This window comes from Balaenoptera acutorostrata, chromosome 1 (genome assembly GCF_949987535.1).
Source record: "Balaenoptera acutorostrata chromosome 1, mBalAcu1.1, whole genome shotgun sequence".
NCBI lineage: Eukaryota > Metazoa > Chordata > Mammalia > Artiodactyla > Balaenopteridae > Balaenoptera > Balaenoptera acutorostrata.
The window spans coordinates 161,629,193-161,642,062 of NC_080064.1; the positions used below are offsets into that span (position 1 = coordinate 161,629,193).

General features: G+C 43.9%; 1 protein-coding gene across 3 annotated transcripts; it reads left to right on the forward strand.

Moving 5' to 3' along the window:
• Positions 1 to 1,097: 1,097 nt before the first annotated feature.
• On the forward strand, positions 1,098 to 9,562 carry LOC130708299 (coiled-coil domain-containing protein 185-like). 3 transcript variants are annotated; one of them, XR_009008490.1, is made up of 3 exons: positions 1,098 to 1,532; positions 7,251 to 7,357; positions 8,612 to 9,562. XR_009008490.1 is itself a non-coding variant. In XM_057547551.1 (3 exons), exon 1 carries the CDS (start codon positions 3,959 to 3,961, stop codon positions 5,843 to 5,845), a length of 1,887 nt encoding a protein of 628 aa, XP_057403534.1. In that variant the 5' UTR covers positions 3,713 to 3,958; the 3' UTR covers positions 5,846 to 6,182; positions 7,251 to 7,357; positions 8,612 to 9,562. The 3 variants fall into 3 exon arrangements, 2 of the variants coding, with proteins under 2 accessions (XP_057403534.1, XP_057403535.1); XM_057547551.1 differs by lacking the exon at positions 1,098 to 1,532 and adding an exon at positions 3,713 to 6,182; XM_057547552.1 differs by lacking the exons at positions 1,098 to 1,532; positions 7,251 to 7,357 and adding an exon at positions 3,713 to 6,182.
• Positions 9,563 to 12,870: the final 3,308 nt, after the last annotated feature.

The following is a 12,870-nucleotide window of genomic DNA, read 5'->3' on the forward strand; positions in this document are numbered from 1 at the left end:
ACCTTGCTGCCAGGGTGAGCTTTCTAAAATAGAAACTAAATCGGGTCACTGTTTGGTTTCAAGACTTTTATTGACTCACTGTTGTCTACATAGTGGATTTTAACCCTTTTTTATAAGCAGAGGAAGCCCCAACTTTTTTCAATAACGTGTTACCAAGAACCCCAGGATAGAAAACAGATAAAATCTGAGCTGCTCTGAGCTGCTCTGGGTGAAGCAGGGACAGACGCCTCAGAGGCTGCCCTAAAGTCCTCTAGCCCCACCTCCTCTGGGCTCCCGGCAGCTTCAAGGAATCCTGAAGCACTTCTGGACACAGCTGGAACCCTACTGCCCAGTGGGAAGCCTGTGCTCCTTGGCCTAGCATTCAGGGCCCAGTGGAATCTGGGTCCAGCCCACCTTTTTGGTGCCATCACCCGTCACTGCACTGCACACATACCCCAAGTCCCCGCTACACAAACCACACATGACCCCACATGCCAGGCATTTCTGAGGCTTCACACTGTGGCCACACAGTGTCCTCTGCCGGGTGTGTCCTCCTGCTCCTCCCTGTATGGCGAGATCCTAGTTGCCGTCCCAGGTTTAGCACCATCATTCTATGTGAACTCTTCCCTTATGAACAACGTGGATGAACTTCCGTTATAAACTAATCCCTCCCTCCTCTAGGAAGACTGCTGAATTTACTGTCTAACCACTTACCACATCTGTTACCTGGACGTGTTTCTCCTAGCAATATTGTGGGCAAGGCCTTTGATTATCTTTCTAATCCTGGCCCAGATTTCAATAAATGTTTGTGGCATCATGAAGTTAAGACTGTGTCCCCTCTATCATCAACAGAGGTGAGTGAGCTATTCTCAATTCCATGAGGAATTCTGAGAACCTTCAGGGCAAGAAAGAGGCCAAAGAGCCCTGAATTGGGAATCTGGCTTGCTCCACACTATGTCTTTCTTTCTTTCTTTCTCTCTCTCTCTTTCTTTCTTCCCTTCTTCCTTTCTTCCTTCCTTCCTTTCTTTCTTCCTCTCTTTCTTTCTTTCTTTATAATTGAAGTATAGTTGATTTACAATGTTGTGTTAATTTCTGCTGTACAGCAAAGTGATTCAGTTATGTACATATATACATTCTTTTTTCAAAAAATATTCTTTTCCATTATGGCTTATCATAGGATACTGAATATAGTTCTCTGTACTATACAGTAGGACCTTGTTGTTTTTCCATTCCATATGTAATAGCTTACATCTGCCAAACTAGGTCTTTAAATTCAGCCCTACGCTGCTATGGTTTTAATGCTCTTGGAATAATGATACTGATCACTCTAGTGACTAATTTTTATAAGGCAGCAACCACATGCCAAGCACTGCTGTAAGCATTTTTCAGGGATTAACTCATTTTTGTTTTGCAGAATGAAGGCTGCAGGAGTTACTAAATTGAACTCCTCTTTCTAGTTGCACTGGGGACTGAATGAGATCTTACAGATCATCTCCTGCAGCAATGAAGAAACCACCAGAGTCACCAGACAGAGAATAAGATGACCACTTCAGGTGATTCAGCAGGTGGCAGAGCTGCCTGGTGGCAGGTCTCCTGGCTCTTGGGTGGCTCTACTTCGCCCACACAGCACTGCTTCTCTGTAACAGGAAATGGCCTGATACCAGCCAGAGCCACATGTAGATGTACAAAATGTTTTACAAAGCTTCCGCAAAGGCATATGACATTCAGGTATCAGCACAACTCAGTTCATGCCCAAATATTTCCTCACTTAAATGATTCCATTTCAAATTTGATTTATTTGATGTAAAAGTTGCCTCCTAGTAAAAATTATAATCACTAAATAATTTCTCTAACAATGGTATGAGTTGCACCAATAGAAACCTAGGGTAGAAACAACCTCCTGTTCTCAGCTATAGACGTGCTAATGACTGCATGTGAGATCCCATCCAGGCAGAGTGGGCTCCTGGGGAGGCCTCAGTCACTCTGGTTAAGGCTGCTACCACATGGCTTCAAGGACATGGCTGTCATGACCCTCGGATATATACTGATCATAATTTTTTGTAAAGCATGTCATCTTAGTCAGCTGAGGCTGCTCTAACAAAACACCATAGACTGGGTGGCTTAAACAACAGACATTTATTTCTCACAGTTCTGCAGGCTGGGAAGTGCTAGGTGAAAATGCAAGCACATTCAGTTCTTGGTGACGGCCCGCTTCCGGGCTTACAAACAGCCACCTTCTGTTTGGGATCTCACATGGCAGAGAGCAGAAGTTCTGGTCCCTTCCTCTAATCCCATCATGGAGGCCCCACCTTCATGACGTCATCTAAACCTAATCACCTCCCAAAGGTCCCACCTCCAAATACCATCACACTGGGGTTTAGGGCTTCAACATACGAATTGGGAAGAACACAAACTTTCGGTCCGTAACACATGTCTCAATTCAAAGTACATTTCCTGAAAGGCAGCATGATATGGAAAGACAAGTGAACCTGAAGTCAAAACTTCCACCATTGACCAACTGATCTTTGGGGGAATCAGTTAATATGGCCAAGCCTCAGATTTGTCTTAAGGAAATGTTATCAGTTCTACTGGCCCTGGCTAGCTGGGTCACTGTGAAACTTCAAGGAGATGTGGGTGAAGAAGACTGGGATCAGTAAATACTTAACTTTCTTCTTTAAGGATTGACCATATTTGGAGAATGTTATCCAGAACTGTTTCCTCATTACATCTCAGAGAAAGGAAGTGACTTAGCCATGATCCACAGTCCAGGAAGAACACAACAGAACCGGGGCATCGTCCCTCCCTAGCACTCTATCCTTTACCTAAACTGTTTTAGGATAACATTAATTCCATTCTTCTTCTCTAGGAATGTGTAGAAACTTTTGTAAACCCATATATTAAACCTTACAATTTGTAATTGAAGGCTAGAAGGACATCAAAATAATGTTTATTGAATGCATTAAGGCACTAAGCTCTTGATACATAGTTTCATCCGACCCTCAGGGCAGCCCAACAGTGCTATTGTCACGGCCCCTCTTCCAGTCCACTGTTCCAGAATTTGAGGGTCAGGAGAGTTAAGTAACTAGCCCAAGACCACACAAGTGGAAAGTGGCAGAGGAGATTCAAACTCAAGTTTGCATGACCAAATTCAGTGCTTTTCCCATTAGCCCTGGGTGCCTCAACAAGAAAAAATAATCTCACAAAACTGGAGAAAAAGGAAAACAACAATAACAATGTGATTTCGGCATGCTGTCCACTGATGTTATTTCAGAAATGTGCACTTAACATTCATATTTTGACAAAAGCAGTAATTGCCATATTAGGAGAAAACAAATTAGTTGTTTATTCTTTCTCTCTCTCTCTCTTCTAAAAGTTTAAAAAGTATACTTTGGGCTTGCTAACTTAAAAGGGCAGAAGGATGGTGCAGTGAATTAACGTGCTTCCATGGCCGCTTCATTTGCATACACTGCAGAGGCGCAGAGAATGGAGGGACCCCTGACTAAAGGACTTGCCCGCCGCATTCCATTCTGGGGGTAATGCCTTCCCCTGTCTACTTTTAAAATTCTGCTACTTTAAGGTATACAAATGCGAGTTCAAATTCCTGCCTGAAACACCAGTGGGGGTTCACTACACACCCTCAGCTTTAAGGGTCACCCTGTCTTTCTACAGTCCCTCCCCCCTCCCCCTCCCCCTCCCCCTCTCCTCCCCTCCCCCCCTCTCCTCCCCTCCCCCCTCTCCTCCCCCCTTCCCCTCCCCTCCTCCCCCCTCCTCTCACCGCGCGGGGTGCTAGGAAGGCTGGGGTGGGCGAGGGCCGAGGGCCGAGGGCTGCGGCAACCGGGGGGCGGAGGCGCATTGTGAAGTGGCCAGAGCGTCACAGGCGGCCCGGACCCCCGGGATCCGAGGGCGGGGCGGGTCTCCGCAGCGCCCCCCGTGAGGTCCAGGGACCCTGGCTCAGACGCTGGGCGCGCGGGGAGGGAGCATGGAGGGCTTCGGCCGCTTCTCCCCGTGGCCTCACTCGGACCTCTGGGAGGCCCCGCCGCCCCGCAAGGAGCGCGCATCCTCGGCGCGGCTGGGCGGGTCAGGGCCGCAGAGCGAGCAGGGCCTGTGCTCCCGGCCCGGGACTCCCCACGAGCGGAGCGAGGCCTCGGCGCCCTGGCCGCACCTGCGCTGCTCGCCCACCCCGCGGCCCCGCCGGCGCCGGTACCCGGACTTTCCGCCTGAAAGCCGCAGCCTGACCGACGTGGCCCGGAGGCCCCCGGACCACGCCAGGAAGCACCGGCCCCGCAGCCGCAGCCGGCGCCTGGAAGACGCCTGGGGGGAGGCGGGTACCAAGCCCCTGGAGCAGGGAGGCAGGCCGCCTAGCCCGGCCTGGCAGCAGCAGCCCCAGCTGCCACCGCAACAGCCTCAGCCCTGCCAGCACTACCCTCCGGCCCGGGGAGATTCGCCCCCACCTTACCCGCAGGGAGCTTACACTCCCCCGAGTGGAACTTTCGGGGTAGAAAAGGTGCAGAGCGGAGACCAGTGGGCAGTGCCGGCCTGCAGAGGTCTCGGTCGCTGGTCCCTTTCCTCGGTTCACACGAAGAAGTGTTCTGTGCCCTCCAGAGAGTTCGGGACGCAGTCAGGTTGCGTGTACCTCCAGAAAAGATACCGTAATGATCCGGTGGAGTCCTTAGCCAGCCAGTACTCCCAGCCCTCGCTCTCCAGCAAGGCGATGCAGAACCAGCACACCCAGATCCTCAAGAACAAGCTGGAAGAGGCAGTAATGTCCTCCAGGGACCGGAAGATTGTGGCCCTGGTGCTGACCTGGCTCAAGAAGGCCCAGAGGATGCGGGAGCTGCAGCAGCAGGCGGCCCTAGCCTGGGAGGAGCTGAAGCGCTCGGACCAGAAGGTCCAGTTGACTCTAGAGACAGAGCGCAAGCTGCTGCTGCAGCAGAGCCAGGAGCAGTGGCAGCAGGAGAAGGAGCAGTGTGTCCGACGGCGGGACCGGCAAGCGAGGAACACGAGCCGGCAGGAGCGCAGGTGGAAGGCGCAGCTAGGGGACCAAGAGAACCAGCGCCAGGAGAAGCTGGAGGGGGCCCCCTCTGAGACCGAGGCCAAGCGCGGGACGCAGTACCAGGTGCAGCGCCTGCAGGAGCACGAGAGGATGATGCAGGACCTGCGGGAGCAGAACAGCCTGCAGCTGCAGAAGAGGCTGAAGCAGGTCTGTCTAAAGAGGCATGTGCACACCACCGAGGGCCAGAAGAAGATCCAGGAGACCCGTCTTAGCTCCCTAGTCAATTACCAGGCCCAGAAGGTCCTCAGGGACTGCCAGGCCAAGGCTGAGGAGCTCCTTAGGAAGCTGTCCCTGGAACAGAGTTCCCAGTGGTCCCAAGAGATCCCCCAGGGCCTGATTAAGGAGCATCACCGGGAGCCGAAGGAGAAGGTCAAGAAGGAGGAGGAGCAGTGCCAGCAGGTCAAGGGGTGCGCGGAAGAGTCCGGGGAGCAGAGGAAGGGGCACGAGCGGCTGCCCGTGGAGCTCGCGGACCAGAAGATCCTGCAGACCAGGAGTAACGTCCACAGGAATATCAGCGACAAGGTGCAGCAGATTCGGGAGCTCAACATCCTGCGGGAGAAGAATCATCACATCCTGAAGCTGAAAGCCGAGAAGGAGGAAAAGTGCCACATCGAGCGCATTAAGGAAGCCATTAGGAAAAAGGAGCGGAAGATGGAGCAGATCTCGCGAGAGAAAGATGCACCCTTCGGTGAATTCCAAAAGATCTCCAGGGCCTCCAGGGCAGACAACGTGAGAAAGTTTGCCAACAACTTCTTTGATCCGATAGGGCGGGAGGCCCAGGTTCGAGCTGGGCAGCAGAGAGGAGGCCACTGAGAACCTGACGACAAATAGCTTACAGCCCAGGCGGCTAGAAAGAGATGTGGCAATGTGATTCGTTTTATAATCTGATTATAATTGAGCATTCATTTTTTAAAAGTGTATAAAATAGCTGCAATTTCGTCTGATGAACTAGTTTATTAATTCATTTGGATGGTTGAGAGGGTTGGGGTAGAAATTTGGAAATTTTAAGAAAATTACTTGCCTTTGTACATTTGGATTTAAGTAGAAAATATTCATTTAGTTCTCAAGTAATCTTAGAAGCATATGTCAGACACATCTTTGAGGAACCAAAGAAAAATCTACAGTGGGGAATACAGTTCTGTGTCATGAGGTAAGTCTTTCCCTGTCCAGAACTTACGAAAGTGTGAAGTGTGATGTACCTGTCATAAGAAATCTGCAAGAAAAATCTGCACAAAAAGAGTGTGTGGGGGTAGGGGTGGGAGGAATTTCTGTAAACAAGTATATTTGGGAACACAGCATACTACAGCCCCTCTTGGGATTTCATAATGCATGTGAAATTTTTAAAGGCTCTGCAAAGTCTGGCAGTAAAGACACATTTGATTAACCTAGTGTTTTTCACAAACCACGGAACTCTTTTTTTTCTTGGATCTTTCCATGGGATTGATGTTCTGTGAAATATTTTTGGAAACAGCTCTCTGTAGATCCTCCCAGGCTGCACTTCTTTGGCCTTCCCTTCCTGTGTTAATAGGAAATATTTATAATTCCTTTAGCACTACTGATTGACTGCACCACCACAGACATGCTGTCCAAAACTCACTGGAATCTTTTGGTCCAATTCTTCCCCCCCCCCCCCCTTTTGGTCAGTCTCATCCAGTCTTTTGGAACGAAATTCTATTAGAATCCTTCTCTTCCCCTCTGTTTCTCCTCTGTCTCTTCTGAAGGAGGTATGTGATGTCATTCTGTCTACCCACATTGTGTCTAATTAAACTAACCAGTCTGAATGAATGGCTAAGCATGATTCAGGAACACGACATTTAAAAAATAAGGAGCCAGAAGCTAAGTAGAATTTAACCCATCACATCTCAAAGTCTCCATTGAACAATTCTAAAGGTGTTCTTTAAATGCCCCTAATGTAACATTTGTCTTTCAAAAAAAAAAAAGAGGAGAGAGTAAGCCCCACTGGAAGATTTGTGTCTTCTTAGTGTTTTTGAAGTGACATGAAAGGTGACCTGGCAAGGGGTTTTGTTCAAAGGTCAGTGTGAGATCCATATTCTCATCTTACATAATGGAAACTGGGCCCACTTCCCTGCCGTAGTTCCCCTCTGTCTGCTGTCCCCAAAGAGGCCTACTCAGGCCCTCACTCCTTTGCTCAAAAGTAGAAAGGCCCATACATCTTGGCTCAATTTCTAATCTTATTATTTTCTTCTCTTCACCCAAGCTAATGCTGTTCCAGCCAAATGCTGTGTACATTCCCAGCATTCTAGGAAAGTGCTTAAAATATCTCAGACAGACGTCCCATGAATGTAACTCTTCCTCTTGACATAGGTATGTGACTTTGGGGAAGTTGCCTTCCTGGGCCTCAGTTTCCTCATCTGTAAAATAGAATTGTATTTCGTACTTCAAAGGGGTGTTGTGAGGGATGATTAAAATAATCTAAGGTGCCTGGCATAGTGTCCAGAACCTAATACACACACAGTAATTAAATATTGCAGTTGTTATTATATTACTGACTTTCCATTTTTGTCAATTCCATTCTCCCTATCTAATTGCTATCTCACCAGCTGCCTCCTCCCATCATACCCACGTCTGATTTCTCTGAGGTTAGCTCACATCCTGCCTCTTGTATGAAATGTGGGACCTCCGTGGCTGCTCTGTCTCAACATCAGCCTCCTTTGACAAGCTGCTCACTTTATGGCTTAGTGAGCACTTAGAAATTGCTGCTTTGTTGGCATATCCGTTTTGCAATCCCCATCTTGGCTTCCAAGCTGGACTGCATGCTACTTAAGGCTAGGGTCATTATACCCATGCTTAACATGGTGGTCAATATAAAGTCAAAAGCCATTAAGCACAATATTTTGACCCTACCTCCATATCCCATGCCTTTACCCTACTAATGTTCTTTGCTCTTTACTCCAAGAAATAAATACAGACTTTCATTCTTTTATCCAATTCTTTATGAATATTACTGGTAGAAATAATCAATACAGAATAAAACTGACAGAAGATGAAGTACATTTACTTTCCCCTATTTCTCCCTTAAAAAAAAATATTCTATATATACATATATATCCCCAGTATAAATATATATATTTTTTGACCCCAACCATTACCCATGCCCCCAAAGACCCAGTGGGGAGCCTAGACTTTTACCCTCACCAGGATGTAATAAGGAGCTCCCCACCCTGGCAGAGTCAGTTGAGACCACCTGGGGAGCCTAGCCTTTCAACCACTACTGACACCACCACCACCACCACGATGCAGTAACAGGGCACCCCTCTCTCTCCCTACTGAGTGGTATCAGATAAAGCCTAGTGGAGAGGAGTTTTATCACCCTCCATCAGTAACACCCCTCTGGTGTCAATAGATGTCATGTGGGGAGCAGTAATGAGGCACTCTTAGACCTCCCAGCCAGGGAGGTATCACTGGAGGCCTAGAGGGGAGCCAACATCCCCACCTCCACCCAGCAGTGGTGGAGAGAGCCCCCTCCCCCCCACTCAGGTGGCAATGGAGGCTGAGTGGGGAGCTGGACTTATATCCCTGCCTGGCAATAATAAGGCCTCAACCTTCTTCCCTTTCTAGAACAGTGTGAGAGAATGCCAGATAAAACAGCAGATCCAGTCCTGCAATACTCAAAATGTCCAGGTTTCAATTCAAAATCACACTTCGTGTCAAGAACCAAGAATATCTCGAACTGAATGAAAAAGACAATAGGTGTCAATGTGAGGATGACAAATGTTAGAAATATCTAAAGATCTTAAAGAAGCCATGATAAAAATGCTTCAACAAGCAATTATGAACACACTTGAAACAAGCAAAATATAAAATTGTCTTGGCAAATAGAAAGCCTCAAAAAAAAAATACGAGATATAAAGAAGAACCAAATGTAAATTTTAGAACTGGAAAACACATTAACAAAAATAAAAAGCTCAGTGGATGAGCTAAACAGCAGAATGGAGGGGACAGAAGAATCAGTGAACTGTAAGACAGAACAATAAAAATTACCAACTCTGAGAAATAGAAAATTACCAAAAAAAAAAAAAAAAAATAGCAGAGCCTCATGGACCTGTGGGACTATAACAGAAGTTCTAACAGTCATGGCATGTCCCCAGAGGAGAGAAGTAAGAAGGTAGGGCTGAAAAAGTGCTCAAGGTAATAATGGCTGAAAACTTTTCAAATTTGGTAAAGAGCTAACCCTACATATTCAAGAAGTTGAGTGAACCCCCCCCCAAAAGAGTAAACCCATAGAAATCCATAAGACATATCATAGTCAAACTTCTAAAACTGAAGAAAAGAAAAAAATTCTTGATCAGAGAATGAGAAAATAAGCCACAGACTGGGAGAAAACATTTGCAAAAGAGTGGCTATATTAATATGAGACAAAGTGCACTTCAGAGCAAAAATTACCATAGACAGGACCATCATAAACTTACAAGAGAGTCAATCCACTGAGAAGACATAGTTCTAAACATCTATGTATAAACAACAGAATTACAAAATATATGAAGCAAAAACCAATAGAACTAGAAAAAGGAATAAAATCACAGTTGCAGCTGGAGACTTGAACACCCTTCTCTCAACAATTGATAGGACTTCTAAAAAGAAAATCAACAAAGATACAGAAAAACTTAACACCATCAACTAACAGGATCTAATCAACAGTTACAGAAAACCCCAGCCAGCAGCAGCAGAACACACATTCTTTTCCAGCACTCATGGAACAAATAGCAAGAGAGATCATATCCTGGTCCAGAAAATAAACTCAGGACATTTAAATTATTGAAATCATACAAAATGTGTTCTCTGACCACAAAAGCATCAAACTAGAAAACAATTACAATGATACCAGGAAAATCTCCAACAGTTAGACATTAATCAGAACTCTTCTAAACAATCCCTAAGTCAACGTCTCAAAGGAAAATTTTTAAAATACATTGAATTTAATTAAAATAAAATGTCAGATTTGTGGGACACAGCAAAAGCAGTGCTGAGAGGGAAATTTATAGAATTAAGTACATTTAAAAAGGCAAAAATCTCAAATCAGTAATCTAAGCTCTCACCTTAGAATAACCTAGAAATAGAGCAAAATTAAACCCAAAGCAAACAAAGAAAATCGAAGAACAGAAATCAATTCAAATAAAATTGAAAAATTCAATAAAATAGACAAACCGCTAACAAGACTGATAAAGAAAAAAGAGAAGACACAAATTACCAATATCATGAATGAAACAGCAATATCACTACAGACCCTGAAGACATCAAAAGGATAATAAGGGAATGCTATGAGCAACTTTACACAAAGTTTGACAACTTAGATAAACGGACCAATTCCTCCAAAAACACAAACTACCACAACTCACCCAATATGAAATAGATCATTTGAATAGCCCATAATCACTAATGAAATTAAATTCATAATTTTAAAACTCTCCCCCCAAAATCTCCTGGCTAAATGGTAACACTCAAGAATTTCACAAATGCTTAGACAAGAAATAACACCAATTCTACACAACCTCTTCCAACAAAATGGAAGAGAAGGGAACGCTTCCCAATTTATTTCATGAAGTTAGTGTTACCACAATACCAAAACAAAGACAGTGTGAAACAAACCAAACCTGCAGAATAATGTCACTCATGAATATAGATGTAAAAATCCTTAACAAAACGTTAGCAAATTGCATTCAACAGTATATAAAAAGAATTATGCACTACAACAAAGTTGGATTTATTCCAAGACTGCAAGGCTGATTCAGTACTTGAAAATCAATCACCATATTAATAATCCAGCACATTAGCAAATTGAAGAAAAGCACATGAACATATAAATCAATACAGAAACAGCATCTGACAAAATTCAACACCCATTCATGAATAATACTTTCAGAAAAATAAAAATAAAGGGGAACTTCCTCAACTTGATAAAGAGCATCTACAAAAAAATCTACAGCAAGCATTACACCTAAGTGAAAGACTACATGCTTTCTCCCAAGATCGGGAACAAGGCAAGCGTGTCCATTCTCACTGCTCTTATTCAACATCATGCTGGAAAGCAAGAAAAGAAAATAAAAAGCATAAGATTGGAAAAGAAGAAACAAAACGATCCTTATTCATAGATGACATGATTGTTTATATAGAAAATCCAAAGGAATCTATGTAAATCTTCTAATAAGTGAGTTTAGCAAGATCACAGAATACCAGAGCAGCATACAAAAATCAATCAGATTTCTATATATTATCAATGAACACATGGTCACTGAAATTTAAAAATACACTACCATTTACAATAACTCAGAAAAACTTACATATAAATCTAATAAAACATATATATGACTTACTTGCTGAAAACCACAAAAAGCTGATGAAAGAAAGAAGACCTAAATAAATAGACCTACTATCCATGGATTAGAGGACTCAACATAATAAAGATGTCAATTCTCCCCCACTGATAAACAGATTTATTGTAATTCCTCTTAAAGTCTCAGATTTTTAGTAGATATGGACAAGGTTATTCTAAGATGTATACGGAAAGGCAAAGGAACTAGAAGAGCTAAAACAATTTTGAAAAAGAGAAAGTGAGAGGAATCAGTCTGCCCAGTTTCATGACTTATTACATGGCTGCAGTAATTAAGACTATGTGATACTGATGAAGACATAGACACATACATTAATGGAACAGAATAAAGAAACCAGAAAGAGACCCACAGAAATATGTCCAATTATCATTTTCGGCAAAGATGCAAAAGCAATTTGATGGAGAAGGACAGACAGCTCAACATGATACTGCTGGAACAAGTGGATATCTACAGGCAAAAAGTAAGGAAGTAACAGAGAGAGAGAGAGAGGGAGGGAGGAAAGGAGGGAGGGAGAAGGGGAGGAAGGAAGGAAAGACTTCAACCCAAGTCTCAGATCTTATACAAAAATTAACTCAAAGTGGATCATGGACTTAAATGCAAATTGTAATACAATAAAGTTTTCAGGAAAAAATCTTCAGGATCTAAAGTTAGGCAAAGAGTTCTTAAACTTGACACCAAAAGCACAATCTATAAAAGAAAAAATTGATAAATTGGACTTTATCAAAATTAAAAACTTTTGCTGTGTGAAGGAATCTGTTAAGAGGATAAAATGACAAGTTATGGGATGAGAAAATGCAAGTTTAAACTATAATGAGATATCATTATTCACCTATTGAATGGCTAAAATAAGAAATAGTGACAACACAGAATGCTGGCAAGGATGCAGAGAAACTGGATCACCCAGGCATTGCTGGTGGAAATGCAAAATGGTACAGTCACTCTGGAAAGCAATTTGGCAGTTTCTTCAAAAACTAAAGATGTAACTACCATATGACACAGCAATTGCAGTCCTGGGCATTTATCCCAGAGAAATTGACTTATGTTCGTACAAAAACCTATATATGGATTTTTATAACAGTTTTATTCATAATAACCCAAAACTGAGTTAACCCAGATGTCCTTCAACAGCTAAAAGGTTAAACAAACAGTGGTACATCCGTACCATGAAATACTACTCAGCAATGAAGAGGAAACAACTACTGATACACACGACAACTTAGATGAATCTCCAGAGAATTATGCTGACTGAAAAAAGCCAATCCCAAAAGGTTACATAGTGTGTGATTCTACTTATATAACATTAATGAAATGACAGGATTGCAGAAACGAAAAACAGATTAGTGGCTGTCAAGGATTATAGATGGGATGGAGGTGGAGGAAAGTGTTTATGGTGATAAAAGGGCAACATGAGGGGTCCTTCTGGTGAAGGAAATGTTCTGTATCTTGGCTGTCAATGTCAGTATCCTAGGTGTGATACTGTACTATAGT